At 37.5% G+C, this 19,123-nt stretch overlaps 1 protein-coding gene across 1 annotated transcript; it reads left to right on the forward strand.

Moving 5' to 3' along the window:
• The first annotated feature begins 6,999 nt into the window (after positions 1–6,999).
• Positions 7,000–18,475, forward strand: LOC140161833 (zinc finger Y-chromosomal protein 1-like). Its single transcript, XM_072185161.1, has 2 exons — positions 7,000–7,067; positions 15,633–18,475. Exon 2 carries the CDS (start codon positions 15,832–15,834, stop codon positions 17,221–17,223), a length of 1,392 nt encoding a protein of 463 aa, XP_072041262.1. The 5' UTR covers positions 7,000–7,067; positions 15,633–15,831; the 3' UTR covers positions 17,224–18,475.
• The last annotated feature ends 648 nt before the right edge of the window (positions 18,476–19,123 follow it).

The raw sequence follows: 19,123 nt of genomic DNA on the forward strand, positions 1-19,123 counted from the left end.
ACTTGTGCTGGATGACCTCATGGAAAAAGTGTTAGCCAATCAAAGAGAACTTGTTCGTTATCATTGGCAGACTGTTTGTGTGGAGGGAGCAGAACAAAATTGGCTGCTGAGGAAACTACTAATTGGTTATGACACCCTGTCTTTTCAAACTTTGCCCACTATTTGATTTGTTTGAGAGATTGGTCCAAAAGAATTCTTTCTCTAAGAGAAACAGATTGATATTATATAGTCTAGATTTTGGACAGTGCCGTACAAAGCAACTTATAGTGCCACTTGTTTTGGCTATAACTCATCGATGAATATAAGGTTGACATGCTCAGTGTCCGTTTTATGTATGAATACTGTTTGTATATTTTGTATTCTCCCTTCTTCCATCATTACTATAGTAGGAATTCCAATTGAATGAACGCAGCTTTCAATAACGTGACATTTTTTGCGTACACTGCACGATGTCGGCCAGCGTGTGCGACTGGGCGCGAGTATCGCGGAAGTGAATCCATCTATACCAACGCACTTGTGATTGGTTTGCATTGTATCCAAGGTTGTGCGTTCGTGTTGTAGTTTGAAACATGTGATATATGATCGCGGTTGGATCAAGTACAGCTGTTGAAAGCTGCGTTCATTCAATTGGAATTCCTACCATGTGTATGTACTACAAGTATAAATATCAAGATTGCTGTTTCCTCACTGTAAGTAAAACAAGGTAGCAAAGAAAAACTTGGCTGAAGTGAGATTCAAAGCACAGGAGTTTACAGTACATGTAGTACTACCAGACTTTAAGTTCAACATAAATGCTTATTTATAATAACCAAATAAACAGGCAGAGAATTGTAATAACTAACCAAAATTTTATGAATGAAAGCCACAATACTCATTAGGACCAGGGGCCAGTTTGAACCAAACAGGTGGTTCCTGGTCACAGGATTTACCCAGGAAGCCAGGGCCTTTTGGGACTTTACAGGAGCCAAATAGCCCTGGCCTCCCTAGTAATAATAATCTACATTAGAATGTTTGATGAAACATGTCAATGATTGGAAGATTGCATTTGGTGGGAAAGGCTCAAATGAGTGGCTGCACGATTTTTTTTCTTCGAAAAAGTGAATTTCAGAGGGGACTAAAATTTTCATTCAAAGTGGAAGTCTCCCAATTGGAATATCCCCCATGCTGCCCCTTGTTGGTGATACCACTCTCTGAATTTCATAGAACCTGGGAAAAAATCAAGGTAATTAACCCTAACCCTATCCGTGTTTTTTTTGCTATCGGAAGGGAAAGAAGAAACAAAAAAGGAGAGAAGGCGAAGAAAGTAGTCACTTGGTACCCCCGGGATTCGAACCCAGGACCCCTTGCATGCCACGCACACGATCACCGACATGTAGCTTCCGAGGTTTGGCTGCCCTGGGCAGCAATTCCCTGGGTATATATGACTTAGGCTGGTTGCATCATCAAGTCACATGGAATGCATGCATGCAGAGCGGTTTTAATAGTGAGCTTTGGTGAGACTCAGTTGGGTTAGGGTTAATGAAGGTTGGGTGTGATTGCAGACCAACAGAATATTCTCCACAATTTTATCACAATTATTGGTAACTTATTCCCTCTTTTATACTATTCCCACAAGGCTGAGGTATTATAAACTTTTTGAGAAGAAAACTGTCAGTATAAGCCAAAATGTCATGTTTGAGATCCTAGAGTGTGTGACAATGTATGATGTATACTGAGGTGTGATTTAATTTAGCCAAAGATGTAAATGTAGTAAATACTGTGTATGCTGTATCATATTATGCTGTATATTTTACTCAAATGGTTGCTACTATGGTAACCAGAATTATTTTTTATATTTAGGTCCCCACCTCCCAAGTGCAAATATTAATCGCAATCCAATCTCTTTTAATGTATATTGATTATCGCTTGATTTCTACCAATATTTACTCAAGTAGGTTTCCGGGAATCGGTATATAATTATTTCCCATTAGCATAGGAAGATTGAACCATTATTTTTAAACCTTGCTTGACAAATATAAAAATTCTTTAATTTTTAAACTTTTTCACAAAAAAAAAAAAAATCTTATTTGGAAATTTTCATGGCTCATCCTAGTTCAATCCTTCAGCTGTTATGTATGACTGCTGGTTGACGATGGCGGTAGTAAGGTATGAAATTCATTATCATAAACAAATAGTCACCAAGTAAATGCTCATAAATGGGTGTCTTCCCCATGATATCTGTCGTGCACTGTATCTTGGAATTCCAATACTTTTCTCTTACATACACCTGAAATTTGAATACATGTGAACGTATTACACTGTAATTACTTTTATACTGGTGGAATAATAAACCTGACAATTACTCTAAACTTGTTTTAATTTTGTTGTAATTATTTGCTGTGTTTGTTTCATTTTGATACAAGTTGGTACATTTTTTCCCTTCAGTATCTCCCAGGAGGTGCTGTATATACTGTAAGTACAGTGTGCGCGGCCGTCCCTGTTTCCTCTTCCCATGTTGTGGAATATAATTATAAAGGGCATATTCTTTCACAGGCTTGTCGTCTTCAAGACGCAGTATTTGGCCGAGAAATTTGAGTTAATGAATCTTGATTCTGGCAACCAGTGGAGTGGTGTTGGTCAGATTGTATATGGTTTCATTTGGAATTTGATTCACACGCTTGATGTTTAACATGACTCAGGAGCAAGATGTTGCAAAGGCATTGATCTTGTTAGCAGGAATATGTTTGGGAATGCATATTTAAATATTTAAAGGGGCAATCAGATATTTTTGTTTTGTCCGTGTGGTGACCCCCTTTACAATTTTTGTGAGTCAAATGACACTTGAAGTGAGTCAACCAATTCATTTAATTTAGGTCAAATGGGTCATGTGATCCACTCAAGGTGAGTCAAACCATGGCATTGACCTGCTGTTATATTTAGTCAGTTGTAGTGACCCGTTTTAAGTGTCATGATTCACTGGAACCACTTGAGTTGGTTGACTTTGTACAACTGTGTCATTTGTCTGGCATAAATTGTAAATGGATAGAATGATTATGGAAGTACCGGTAATTGAGTCACATGAGCTAAATAGGTTTTTGTGGAGAGCATTAACATGAGCAGACAATGCAGAATAAAAGAATGTAGTTGTACAGTTTCATGTGAAAGAAAGAAGGATGCACGCAATGAAACAAGACAATGGAAATGGGATTCAAACCTTTAAGGGGGATGGGTAGTCTTCAAACCTATGTCAAATATTGTCCCCTTTATGCATCTATGTGAGAAAAAATGAATATTTTCAGAGTAAATGTGAATAATTAGCACAATTAGCAAGCCAATATGTTGGTACACATGAATAATCCCGGAAAAACTGAGGGCAGTATTCCTGTTAATGTCCATGTCCCGATGGAAATAGGATGCTTCACCATCCCACTGACAACGAGTTTGCCCCAGTACATGCTCCTACTAATTCAGTGATATTACATACTACGTCCAATATCGTTCTTGACAAGATAGCTTGTGCATTTAATTTTAATTTTTTGCACATTTCACATTATTTATGTTTTTAATTCATTTTATTATTAATGATTTTTCTTTATTTTATTTCTTTATTGGGGGGCCATGCTTTGTTATATTTTTTTCATATTCCTTGTAACATGCTTGACAAGATAGTTCATGCTTTTATTTATTTTCCCCCTTAGGTATTTCTTTATTTTGTTTTTTAGTGTTTATCAAACTGGTATCAGTGTAAAAAGTCTCAAATTCATCCTAATTTCATTCCTTTGCTACCCACAGTTTCCTGGCGTGTGAAATTTCGCTAAAATTGGTAACCACAAAAGACCTTTTCAAATCAAGATTGGAAAAGATCGAAAAACCGCATTAAGCTAGGGGGTCAAATTGGTGCACAATGAATCAAGCGGAATCGCATACCCTTTTGAGTGAAAATGCAACTTATTTAGCCAAAATCAACATGAGACATCACAGAGAAATATTTTCTAAGGGTATTGAACTAACACTTCCACTATTTGGCGCTTCATAATGTGACCGAAAAGAAAGAAAAATGCAAATGTTTGTCGTCTGCACCACATTTGATTTGGTCTTTGTGTGGTCTTCGCAATATAAATATCAATATCTTGCACAAGCCATACCCACCACTTGACCGTGTCTTTCACACAGATTTCACACAGATTTGTGTTCAGACGAATAGTTGCGTTTGTGTTAGCGTTGATGACCCGAAATTGTAAATGGGGTCATCCATAACAAACTTCGGAAGATTTCGATTTGAAAAAAATGAAAAGGTCTATTAAATCGACTGTTTTTCACGATTTCTTCAGAAATACATAATTTGGAAAGTCAACTTCAGGATGGTAATGAGAAAAATATGATATATTATATCAAACACTCCTCAACAATGAGAAAAATCAGGGGGATGAGGGGGATGACGTGTCCCCCACCTTTCGGCAAAATTACCCATTTTTTTCAATGATACTTAGACACTTGTGCATGAAACGCACAAAAAATATTAAATATTTTCTCTGACTTGACTTAAAGGAGGATTTTGTGATCCTAGGCATCCTCTTTTTATGACATTTTTCAGTAGATATCCACGAAAAAGCCTATTCCCAAAATTTCAGTTGATTCCGATTTTATGCTTATGCGAGTTATGCATGATTATGTGTATTACACTGCTCCATAGACAATGCGTTGTAATTTCGTTCTGGTGCACCAGAACGAAATTCAAATTTCACGATATCTTTGCAAAACGAATTAATCTGCAAGAAATATGTTGTACATAAACATGATGTAGCCAGAGGTTTCCAAAGATATAAAAATCTCAACTTTTTTTGAGAAAAGTGGGGATGAGGCTTGGATCACGAAATGCCCCTTTAAAGGAGTATTTCGTGATCCTAGCATCCTCTTTTTATGACATTTTTCAGTACATATCCACGAAAAAAGCATATTCCCAAAATTTCAGTTGATTCCGATTTTGCGTTTGGGAGTTATGCATGATTATGTGTATTACACTGCTCCATAGACAATACGTTGTAATTTCGCGATATCTTTGCTAAACGAATTAATCTGCAAGAAATATTTTGTACATAAACTTTATGTAGCCAGAGTATTCCAGTGATATAAAAATCTCAACTTTTTTTGAGAAAAGTGGGGGGATGAGGCTGTGGATCACGAAATGCCCTTTTAAGTGAATTAATAGACCAGTGCGTTCTAAGCACACAAAATCAGTAGATACTAATATCCTATTTTGCCCAATTTTAGGGTTTTGGGGTACAAATAAGATTCCACTTTTTAGGGCAATTTTGCGCAAAATCTGTTGACTTCCCCCCCCCCCCCAAAAAAAATTCCTGGTCGGCCTATTCGACTTGAGTGGGGCCAGTGGCGGACTCTCATGCCCCTTTCCGCCGCCTCTATGACAGCCCCATGAAAGTATTTTTTTCAATTCGGGTAAATATTCATAAATGATTAAAAACAACAATTTGAATATAAATACCATGGGCGTTAATCCGGGGGGCAACTTTTGTTCTTTTCAGCCACTTTTTGACAATTTAGGCTGAATGCCCCCCCCCCCATCCCACATTTCAAGCCGGATTAGCGCTAAGCAGTGTTCGAAATTTTGGTTGTCCGTTCCCCAGGACAACCAAAACATGCACCGGACAACTGAAAATAATGCTCTAGTTGTCCGGTGGACAACCAAATATTTACAGCCAAAAGTCACTTTTTCAAGATGTTAGTTTGCTCAAACATGACACAACTGATGAATTGTTAAATATTTAAGAGTAATTGTTCATAAATTGACTAAATGTAGTTGTTTCAGATTGTGCAATTGAAAAATGCAAGTATTTTGGGGGGCTTTAGGCGCCAGCCCCCCCGGTAAAAGCAGGAGGCGGCCAAAACAAAGGGCAGCGGAAGAAGAATGGGCAAAAGAGGGCGGCAGAAGAAGAATGGGCGGCAAAAAGAATTAGTAAAGAAAGAAGGGCGGAAAAAATTTGAAAAAGCATAAAAATTTGGTACTATACATCAAAATGAGTTGCTTTTAGGGCGCTAACGCTTATATCCTTCGGACACTGGCCCTAAGGCCAAAATAATAATGAGTACCGTAAAATGGGGTAACTTTGGGCACTTTTCAGAGTTTTTAAACTACTGCTTCCAAACAAACCAATTATATTTCTAATTAACTCTTTTTTATGACATTAGGGTTCCCTTCTACACCTTGAAGTTGAAAAATATTTTCAAATAATTTTGGAAGGGTGCCCTAGGGGTTAAAAATAGCCCGACCAAAGTTACCCCGCATTTAGGGCAACTTTGGTCAGAGGGGTATTACATTCCATGAAGGAAAAAAAATCAAAAAAATTGATCTTCGCTGTATTTTGTGACATTTGACCCCTTGCAAACTTAATCAAGCACACATCCTTCCTTGCTCACAAATATCGATTTTTATTTTTTCTGAAAAAAATGTAAGAAAATGCTCATTTTTGGTCCAAAATCCCGTATATTTCGTAAATTTCGAGGAAATTGGACATGAGCGACTATTTTCTTTCAAATATATTTCTTAACAAATTGACACCAAATATGACTAAAAACAGTATTACTGAACGAAAATATGACCATTTGAAAAAATATATTTGACAGACCAAAGTTACCCGCTGACCGAAGTTACCCCATTTTACGGTATTTTGTTCGGACCTTTTCAAAAATTGGTGAGGGAGGCCCTTCATATTTGTTATTACACTAGCTGTATGTTATCTTTTTACCCCGCTTTTTACCATTCATTTCTGTGTATTGCAATGTTTGTCTGCACATCATAAAAAGCTTGAAGAGATTATTTGCAATGCCTTTTAAATACAACAATTTTAGAAACAAGGGAGTAAAGAAGAAAAATAATAAAAATAATGACCGGTATAATTATGAAAATTTGAATAAAAATTTAAGAAAATACTTTTGCCCCAAGCCGCCTTCCATACTTTTTATTTGTACTACGAGCTGTACTACGAGCTTGGTTTATCATACAAACAAAAAAAGTGAAATTTGCAGAAAATAGACCTGCTGAAAGATTATTTATTTTTAAGATTTTGAAGGTAAGAATCTCTATATAAAATTAATATTATTATATAATCATGATAATGAAGCGAATGGCTTGTCACAATGATGACCTTGACTCCCCAGAGGTCCATGGTAAGCTTACACATGTGCACTCAAACTGTGCACAGATTAGTCACGATTATCGCACTTTCAGTTTCCCACGCGTTTGAACGGGAATTGGATTGCGTACTTTTTCGATGTCTAGTGAGCAAATTTTTTCAATATTTTGAGAAAATGATGTCAAATTTTCTATTCTGTATTGTTTGGTAATAATGTCTTTTGCCAATAGTATGTTTAAAGTTGTAATTTTGTGTTTTTGATCGCAAAGATCGGATATTTTCGCTCCCGATTAGTTTCTAGAACTCTGGCCATAGTATCCGCTTTTTACTTCCACTAGGGCCAGAGGCACTTACATTGAAAAATTTGTTGGAGATGCTTGAACGATCCAGTACAAAAAATCAATGCTTGATCGAACCAATACAAATGTGTGTCAGGTCACTAAATTAACATGATAAAACCCACTTGAGAACACACAATCGCCAGTCATTTCTAAAGACTCATTTATACTCAATCGCTTTTGCAGAAATCTGAATCGCACGCATGATCAGTGTACTAAATCGCCGTTGTATTTGCCTGCTGAGCATGCGCATGAATCACTGTTTTTCAAAAGCGACACGTAGGCCTATATTGACACTCTCTGTCGGTCAAGGATTCAGTCTGATGATGAGCAACCCATGTGTATAAACACAGCTTTACACAATGACTAATTTACATAGGCACAAAAGACCGTGTTCATGTACCGTTTAACTCAGCCAAACATGGCAGAGTAGGTCCCGGATGACGGTACATGTTCCTATCTCCTCAACGTTATACCTTTCCAACAAGGAAAGAGATACGAAAGGCGAACGTCTATTCCCGATTCAAATTCTGAACCCTTCGCAAGGGTGCCGATTTCGGCAAAACTTTGACGATAATTTTGCCTTTTTGGACACTAAAATGCTTTCGATCCTTAATTTTGTTTCAACCGAGTCTTAAATTAGCAAGCACAATACGGTTGGTACCACTTTTATATACATTGATGAAATTTTAAAGATTTTTCAAGTTTCTAACCGGCGCAAATCGTTAAGTGTGTATTTCCCATTGACATCCAAAATGGCGTAAGCCAGTCCTCAATATACATAGGTACGGCGTATATAGGACTGGCAAGCGAGTCTAGCACAGATAGGGAGTCCAGTGCAGTAGTTTCCCGATTTCCGAATTTCAATTTGTATCTGGAAACACGCAAGAATTGTCGTATTTAAACATGATTTTTATGTTCGAATGGAAAAATAAATTATGATTTGAAGAGATTAAAGATTAATCTTTCTAACTGTATGATGTTTTTTTTTTTTTTTTCCGTATAATCCTAGATCAATGCGATAAATACGGTGTACCTTCAGAGCAACAGATTAGCAGTAGATGCATTCGTCGCCATCTTGTCACATGAGCTTCCGGATGTGATGGAGTTTTTGGATCACATCTCATTAACCCCTGACCTAGTCCAAAATCTGAGATTATATTTAATATGGGATAGACAAAAGAATTCCCCATCCGGCAATAATAAACAAATGCCCATAAAGCATGAACGGTAGTCAAAAGCAATTTCTGAGGCACCAAAATCAAGGTAATTTTTCCCGATTTTTCTTGTCAAAAGCCTTATAATTCGGTTATAAAGAGTCCATGAAACCTATATGAAACTGGTATTAGATTAAATTATAGACTTTCAAGAAGAAGTTGGCCAAGTTGCAGAGCAATCGGAGGTTGCGGTTAAATGCGAACCATGATTTTGTACAGGGAGGTACTGTGGTAACATGCGAAGTACGGGGAGTGTAGCGGTGTGTTAGCGGTGTGTTAGCGGTGCATGCCATGTGCCTTGTCGGGTTGACGCCGGGTGGTAGATGTAGCGCATTATCGGGTCTTGAGGGCAAGGATAAAAATGAAGAAGGCACACTTAATACAAGTGATATTATTTTTGTTACTACTTTTAATCATTTCTATGATACTTAAAGAATCTGTGTAATATTTTTTAATTTTTTTTTTTCACTTTCTTTGTATTTTTTTTTTTGCAATTCTGAAGTTGAGTAGTGAGGTGTCAGATGAGCTTCATAAACTAAAGACAAGAACATTTTGCATGAGGGCTTCAGAGAAATATGAGAAAAAAACCACTTCAATGAATTGATATTATTTATGTTACTACTTTTAATCAACTCCAGTATTTTAAGAATCTCTCTTCTAAACTTGTTACAAAAATGTTTGCTTTTTTTCCGCATAGGCCCGAAGTTTGGGGTGACTTGAGAAAAAAATAAAACACACACAACTGCACTTCATACTATGTAATCATATTTTGTTAATTTTTTATTCAATATTTGTCAGTATGATATTACAATACTAGTTGTCTTTTTTAACTCCCTTTCAGTGCTGTACGGTGCGACCATTTTAGGCGCATTGGCGACTAGATTTTTTCTGATGCGACTAAACCTTCAATCCATGGCGCCAATGGCGACCAACTATTGAAGCTTTTAATCGCCAGCAAATGCAAAACGTGTACATATGGATGACAATATAGGATAGGTCAAAAGTTTTGATTGTTTTTAAGCACTCAAGATGGCGTCAAAACAAAATCAAGCTTTTGGGAAACAAGAAGGATGACGATGAAACAATTAAATCAGGGAATCCAACAGCAGTTGATACTTTTAATGAACCTAGTAGAACCCGGAACTGGAAATGGAAGTACATGTAAGCCTAAAAAACGTAAAATTGTTTTTTTTTACTTGGGAGCAAAATTTGGGCGCCTAAATTGATAAAGTTACATGTAGGAGCCATTGGCTCCTCAATCAGTTTTTGCACCGTACAGCACTGCTCCTTTCCAAGTTTTATTAGATTTCAAATAAATTTTGAGACAGTAATAGGGACTTCGTTGCACACATTCCAGTTGGTCACGGCGACAGACACAAAACCTATACGCAGTTACGCACACAACTTTAATTGAGCATAACTTCACTATACTTCAAGCTACTGAGCTGATTTAAAGACTGTTGGTTTTCTCTTTAAATTCTCTTTCCAGTGATACCAAACATGATAAGGTTCGCTTAAAAAAGGCAAAAAGTGCCGGACTCCCTAGCACAGACCACAGTAATTTAATCCGAGGTGCTCTGACGATAACACTCCGATCGCCTTGCAATCTACGTTTAGTAGGCCAGTGGGACAACGGAACCGCTACGTGAACGAGCTAACAGTAATTCGGAGTGTGACACTGTACATGTTTGATGGAATGCTGGATGGTTCACAGCCCAGGGTTCCCGTTAAGGATTTAAAAATGTGCGTCATGTGTGACGCAAGTTTGCTGACAAGGTTGAAAAAACTTGCGTCCAGACATATTTTTGTGCGTCCATCTGAAATTCACGATCAATCATACTGGGAAACGCCATGAATTTTATGATCAGAACGGCAGCCCTTGTTGCTAACACACGCACTGCATTCTCGGTCTACACTTCATCAAATGTTGATTGTTAAAATAAAATAAAAGTGCATTTTCGTCGTGATATTCCATCTCCAGTCGCTATGATAATTTTTCTAATTTCTGTGTCAGTTTTGGTCGGAAACGTGGTCAGAAACAGCTGCAAAAACATGCGCAAATTTTCGTACTTTTACTTCCGGGTTTCTTTAATTTTAAAACGGGTTGTTGATGCTATAAAATAATAATAATAATAATATAAAAAAAGGTTATCATTTGGATTTTGTCTTTAAAATACTAATAAAGGAAACGTAGATTATTTATGAGAAAATAAACTTAAAACATTAAAAACTGAATATTGTCAGCTTGTGATAAATAATTAAATAAACAGCAACTGCACGGTAGCCGCACGTCATCAATCCAGCAAGCTTTGTAAACAAAGCATCAATGGGGACTTTCCCATCAAACAGCAATCGTACGGAAAGCTTGCAAAAAGTGCACGATTTCCTGACGTTGCATTTACAAATATTGCAGAATTTACTACAATTCTTAAGCAGGTGGGTCAAAATTTTGGGGCTTTTATTATCTTAAAAACATAAAAGAATAAAAATGTCTTATTTTTATCATCAATTAATGATTAAATTTCGAAGTTTTGTCTGCGTCCACATGCATGTGATATGGACGCAAAATACTTGATTAGCCATGTGAACTTGCGTCCAAATTTGTAAAATACGCGTCTGGACGCACACTAACGGGAAGCCTGGTTCACACCCTTTCAATTTCGGACCCGTACACTTTCGTCCCCTTTCTATTTCGCACCCGTGCACTTTCGCCCCCTTTTTATACCGCGGGTAATGTGTTAGGGTTTAGGCAGTCCTTCGTTTTTAAGGAGCGCAATTGCGCTAACGCTCCTTGGCGCTCCTGAATTCTGATCCTTTAGCGCAATTCACTGCGCTCCTTGCCCTGGACGGAGGCACAAGTAAACCAAACCCATCAATACGGTGCAGCGCATTGAACTTCATAATAACCTATGCTACACGTACCATGGGTCTACACCCCATCAAATGTCAATTGTTCAAATAAATTAAGTACATTTTCGCCCTAATATTCCATTTCTAGTCGCTACGATATCATATATGGTCTCATTTCTGTATCAGTTTTGGTCCAAAACGTGGTCCCAAACAGGTGCAAAAACATGCACAACTCGCCAATTTCTAGCAAATTTTCGTGCTTCGGGTCCAGACTTCTTAAATTAATGTGTTGTTGATGGCGCTAAAACATGTGGTGCCACAATAATACAAAAAAATGTTATTGTTTCGATTTTGCCTTTAAAAATGCTTTTATTCAACATAACAATAATATTAATAAAGGAAACATAGATTATTTATGATCAAATAAACTTAAAACATTAAAATATAAACTGAATATTTTCAGGTTGTGATAAATAAGTAAATAAACATTAACCGCATGTCGTCAGTCCAAAGTGTGAATTTCATCAACCGGGCCGCCGGCTAGGATTTCCCCATCAAACCATCGTTACGGAAAGCATACACAAAGTGCAAGATTTCCTGACGTTGCATTTACAAATATTGCAGAATTTACTTCACTTCTTAGCAGGTTGGTCAAAATTTTGGGACTTTTATTGTTTAAAAAAATATTTTTATTTTTATAAATGGAAATTTCTAATTTTCATCATCAACTAATGATTAAATTTCGAAGTTTTATCTGCGTCCACATACAATAAATGCATGGGATATGGACGCAAAACGATCTGCCTTCATGTTCAATTGGGAGCACAAATTGAGCTCCTCATTTATCAGTTCTACCCGGAGTGTAATTTTAAGTGCTCAAAGTTGCTCTCCTGAACAATTCCAGGAGAGCAATTAATTGAGCTCCACTGATTTATTTTTAACGAAGGACTGTTTAGGGTTATGGTTATGGTTAGCGAGCCTTATTATTTGGACAAGCGAACCTTTTTCAGAATTCGGACTAGCGAATGGTAAATTATGTGTTTGGACTAGCGAACCTTCGGACTAAGGAGCCTTCAGACTCTAGGGAGTTGTCCCCTAAAAATTCGACGTAAATTACATCCAACATAATTTTACAGTCAATCAATCTGTTTAAGAACAACAATAAAAGTATTGTTTTGAGACCAGTCATTTATCTATCACCTGATTGAGATATAGCCATTGTTTTTAAGTGGAACAACTCGGCGTTTTGCCTTGTTTATCCACTTAAAACAATGGCATTTTGTGTGTTGTGTGTTCTATCGGGCAATAATTCATGGCTGAGTGTCAAAACAATACTGTTATTCTACTCTTAATTAGAAACATCGCTAGCATCATCGGGTAGGGCAGTCAACTGCAGTGCTCTACACACAAAAAGGATTTCCACACATTTATATTCAACATTGTCAAATTAAAAATGGACGTAAGCTTGTGGAAAACTTGTGGAACTTGAGGTAAATGGTTTGTTTACGTGTACATGCACACCCTTTTTGATATAGACTGATGAGTTTTAAAAAATCTATGAAATGTTTTCAATAGTGGATAAAGAACATGGGATGATTCCTTGTACATGTAATTTGTTTTTGCTGCATTGTTCATTATTTTTTGTTTGTTATATCTCTTTATAAGTACTATGTTTTATGAAAGCTGTTTAGTTTATTGTAGTTTATAGTGTAGTTTATAGTATAGTATAGTATAGTATAGTATACAAATATTAACTGTCTATGAGTGTGATGGTCGAAATATAATCACGAGGTGAAAGATGGATTGTTCCATTCCACGAGCGGGAACAGCGAGTGGAATGGAACAATACATCTTTCACCGAGTGATTATATTTCAACCATTACACGAATTTAAGACAGTTAATATTTGTTTTATATCACTTATGCATAAATTTTATTACTAAAATACTATTTAAGGTAGGAAATACATTTTTTCATCAACATAACACCATGTTTTGCCGTGATATACTTCACATTTTGGGGTCCACCCCATTACTAAATCGGCGAGTCCAAAAGTCAGCGCACGGCTTGGCGCAGGCGCACTTTGATGGTAAAGACTATCACATGGAGAGGGTGATGGTAAAAATGATCAATGGTAATCAACCAATGAACTGTCTAGAATTTATGTATGAGTGATATAATATAATATTGATAGTATACAAATATTAACTGTCTATGAGTGTGATGGTTTAAATATAATCACGAGGTGAAAGATGGATTGTTCCATTCCACGAGCCGGAACGGCGAGTGGAATGGAACAATACATCTTTCACCGAGTGATTATATTTCACCATTACACTAATTTAAGACAGTTAATATTTGTTTTATATCACTCGTGCATAAATTCTATTACTAAAATACTATTTAAGGTAGGAAATACATTTTTTCGTCAACATAACACCATGTTTTGCCGTGATATACTTCACATTTTGGGGTCCACCCCATAACTAAATTGGCGAGTCCAAGAGTCAGCGCACGGACTTGGCGCAGGCGCACTCGGCAGAGCACATGATGGTAAAGACTATCACACGGAGAGGGTGATAGTAAAAATGATAAATGGTAATCAACCAATGAACTGTCTAGAATTTATGTATGAGTGATATAATATAGTATAAGTATAGTATAGTATAATAGTATATAGTATAGTATAGTATAGTATAATAATAGTATCTAGTATAGTATAATAGTATAGTATAATATATAGTATAGTATAGTATAGTATAGTATAGTATATAGTGTATTTAGTGCTGTTGTGCCAGGTGGCGGATGACATGATCGAGCCGGCAACTTGTGAAACCGCCCGGCCGTATGGCATTTTCCAATATAGTCGGTTAGTTTTGTGGGGTTCATTATCGAACCCCAACGGTTTTAGCTTGTATTTTTATTTATCAACATAGGCCTATTTGTTTGTGATATTTCAAGCGTTTTAAAATTTCAAAATAATCCCAGTCAATTACATGGTTGACGATGAAAATTTACTGAATTTAGAGAATGCAATGCAGCCACCACCTGTTTGTGCAATCCAGCTGTTTGGCTTGTTGATTCTTTAGGAGATTTTTCCACTGCCCCTGGCAATGCTACTTTCTTGTCTAAAGTTGTCTTATTTGTTGTGCCAGGTTCTTATTTTTGCCAAAGTAAACTTGTGTGACTTGTATAGATAGATACCCAACTATTTGAGTTATGTAAGCTATCCACCGGTGGAGCTTCTGCGACCCCTACGCAGAACTTCCGATAGTGGATTATCTGCGCACGGTGGACGCAAGGAATCCACAGTCGGATTTTTCTGCGCGACGCACCGAAAATCCCTCCGTATATAGTTCCGGTGGAGTAATTCTGCGCACGGTCGCAGGGAATCCACGGATGGATTTTTCGGCGCACGTGCGCTGAAAACTCCCCTCCGTATATAGTTCCGGGGGAGCAATTCTGCGCGCGGTCGCAGGGAATCCACGGCCGGATTTTCGGCGCACGTGCGCAGAAGCTCCCCTCCGTATATTAGCTCCGGTGGAGTAATTCTGCGCACGGTCGCAGGGAATCCACGGACGGACTTTCGGCGCGCGCGTATGCGCAGAAACTCCCCTCCGTATATAGCTCCGTGGAGTAATTCTGCGCGACGGTCGCAGGGAATCCACGGACGGATTTTCGGCGCACGTTTTAATCATCTCATGAATTGTTATGATTTAATATTATTAAATGGTAGAAAGTATGAAATATTATTTATATATATAACTCCGGTGGAGTAAATCTGCCGACTGTGGATTCCTTGCGTCCACCGTGCGCAGATAATCCACTATCGGAAGTTCTGCGTAGGGGTCGCAGAAGCTCCACTGGTGGATCATGTACATACATGACTATTTTGGATCCTTGGTCATTGATTGAGCAATTTGAAATGTCAGTTGGGGCATACAGGGCTCAGAAGCAAATTCTTACATTAATCTTGCTTGATCAGCATGATCAAAACCATCTTTGAAATTAGTCTTCCTGATTATTTTATCTGTAATCAAAGATTTGTAACACAAAAAGGTTTTAAAATGTAACATACATATTTTTCTTAATTTCCAGTTACCATACTGATGTGTTTGATTGAGGAAGTAAGTGTTTCAAGAAAAGCATCTCAATAATCTGCCATCTGAATACAAGTGCCATTTGCGGATTCCCTCAGTAAATCATCAAAAGAAGCTTGGTCAGTACTGTAGAGTAGCTCTTGTTTCAAGAAGAAAACGAACTCAAATAACAGTGCCATCAAAAACAAGAGTCAGCCATGGATGTTCTCAGCCAGTCATTTGAAAAACCTGGATTACCAATGGAGTCATCATCGGGGTCACCACCGGAGTCGCCATCGGGGTCACCACCAGGGTCACCACCGGGGTCACCACAAGAAGCTGATTCACTGGAAGAAGCAGGTGTTTCAGGACCTCAAGAAACAGTGACATATAATTTGTCGTCTGAACACGCACCTGCTAATTACCAATGTGACAGGTGCGGCAAGACGTATTGCCAACCGCACAATTTAAGGGAACATATTGAGGCAGAACACAAAGGCATCAAACACACATGCAAAATCTGCGGTAGCAAAATGAAATGGAAGACTAATTTAAATGTACACATGGCGAAAGTGCACAACATCAACGAAGATCCAAGGAGAAAGGCAACCATCAAAAGAAAATGTGAAAAATGCAAGATTGAATTCTCTTCCAATGAATTATTATACAGCCATTTAATAGCAGTTCACAATGAAAGTAAACCTGTCAGTTGTCCGGCATGTACCGATAAATTTGAATCGACTGCGATCTACAATAACCATAAGTTTGTACACGCGCATTTGGTACCATACAGATGCGATGTATGCAAGTTGCGCTATAGCTCAAAGTTGGGCCTTCAGAAACATGTGCAATCAAGCGGACATGTGCAAAAGTGTGCAAATTGGCCAGTTTATAAAGAATTTGATGATTTGGATGATATGGTGTGCTACATATGCAGCAAGAAATTCAAATTTTATTCATCCTTTTCTGTACACATGTGTGGGTGCAGAAAAGCAGACGCTGGATGTGTGAGCGTTAAACATGTTAAAGGTACTCCGCTACAAATATGTAAGTTTTGCAAGAAAACATTCAAATCACAATACCACTTACAGAAACATTCGATGAATGAGCATTCAATCATTCCAAAGAACTCGGGAATTGTTCTGATGAAAGATGGGTCAAAACTTGTGGAACTCAAATGCAAATTATGCGATAAAATTTACGGAAATGTATCCAGTTTGCAGACCCATATGAAGGTACATGGTGAACGAAATATTAAGTGCGATGAATGCGAGTACAGGACCTACTATAAGGCCGACATGAGGAAACATAAACTAAAACATAATGGAGAAAAACCATACAAATGTCCTACGTGTAACAAAGACTTCAAGTCGTACACCAGCAGGAAACATTGCATGCTTCGGCATGCAGGTACAAAGCCATTTCAGTGCAGTTCTTGCCCAAAATGGTTTCTTACCAAAACCAGGTTGAGGTACCATGAGAAGGTTCATAAAAGCAAGGACAGCTACATGTATGCATCAGAAGAGAAGGAAAAGTCAAACGAGGGTGGGGCTACATGTAGTAATATCGAGGGAGAGGGCGCTGTACATGTAGGAGATAGTGACAATTGATGGCTGGTGATGTGGATTTGATTAATCAGTCTAGTTCTCAATAAAAGGGTAACAAAGTTTCATGGAAATGAAAGGATGAGTTTCAATTTTCTATTAAAAAACAGAGCTGGTATGTTCTTAGTTCTTGTTTAAAAAAAAGTTATGATAGAAATTGAAAGAAGTGATTTTGAACTTGATCCCTCTGGCAGCGATAAAGTAGATCATGTGTTGTGATCAAGCCAAATCAGTCTGAAGTCAGTCATGTTCAATTTTCAGTTTCTTATTAGATTTTAACAAGCATTTACAAAACTACATTTTGCAGAAATCCCCATTGAAATTGGAACAACCTGAATTCAAAAGATATGAACAGTTAAAGAGTTTCCAAAACAAGAAGAAACATTATATCCTTTGTTTGGCTATATCTCAAAATCAATATTTCCGACTTTGACTGATTTTGTTTGAACACATCGCATACATGTGTGTCATAATGTGTAAGAATAATACTATGCAACCTGAACTAATGGGCCATGGGTATACATTGTAGGGTGCTTGCACCGAAGGTCATTACAGGAATAATGAATGTCGGGATAGGCATCTGAAATCACGTGACGAAACCGGAAGATGTAGCCTAGGTCTAGACAATAGGCGGATTAGCGGCCATTTTGTTTCTACATTGTACATGATGTTATTCATGTGTCGATATTCTTTAGTACACAAATATATAATTAAGTTAACAGGTTTACAATTTTTAAATTATATTTTGAGTATACAATATTCTGTAGTAAATCGATGAAATGATGGTGATTGTTCAGGTATTATATGCTTGATAGAATTAAACTGTCTGACCAGCTAGTATTCTCCTCCGCCGTCAGTGTGATTCCAGTCACTCCACGTACCGTGTTGCGAAGGTGGAGGAGACTAAAGCTGTATTGACGAACATGCATGCATTAAAAATGATGTACATTGTAGCCTAGGTCGAACAATAGCGTGACGTAGTTCCCGACATTGTCCCTATGAACTCTCACCCTACTGGTCATTAGTTCAAATCATCCTCCAGATATGCTCCAGAAGACATGCAAATAAATGGAGTACAATACCAATCACCTGTTTAAGGTTAGCCGAGAGTTTTTCATGCGCTTGATTTCAGAGGGGCGTAAGTTCATAACAGAAACAGCCATTCAGAAAAAGAATAAGCGTACCGGGACGTAGGCCTACATACAATAGAATATCGATCCACGGTCAAGACATGAAAAGGCTATGAAACTTGGCTTAGCTCGTGGGGGGGTCATGAGGGGCGGCATGCGGGTCGGATGCGGGGGCACAAGCCGCTTTCGCAATTTTCATAAGGATTTTATAAATTTTAAAATTGATTCGGGCACTTCGTCAAGCTACGCCCTGAAAAATGTGTTGATTTTGAATTTATAGCCTTGATATCTTTGATGAAATCAATGCTGCTATTCCCCTGATTACAATTTAATAGGGTACAACCATGGTAGGTACTATAATACTTACCATGGTACAACAATAACATCAACAACAATATCAAAAAGCAATTAGGCCTATTAGGCCAAATCGAATTTGGGAAGATTATCAACAAGACAGACTTAGCAGGCCTACAAATTTCTGAATTACATAAAGTGAAAAACGACCAATCACGATTCACTGCAGTCAGTGAATCAATCAATCAAATAAAACTAAAAAGAAAGGAGCAAGAAAGAATAAAGAAATAGTGAAAAGAGAAAGAAAGAGAGAAAAGAAAAGAACGAAAAAGAAAGAAAGAAATGAAAAAAAAAAAATGAAAAAGAAAGGGAGAAATAAAAGAGGAAACAAAGGAAGTAAAAATGAGAAAAGAGAAAAAAAAGAAAATTCAGCCACACGGGGACTCGAACCCACAAAAATAGTTCATAACAGATTCCCAGTC

Source organism: Amphiura filiformis, chromosome 1, assembly GCF_039555335.1.
Source record: "Amphiura filiformis chromosome 1, Afil_fr2py, whole genome shotgun sequence".
Lineage (NCBI taxonomy): Eukaryota > Metazoa > Echinodermata > Ophiuroidea > Amphilepidida > Amphiuridae > Amphiura > Amphiura filiformis.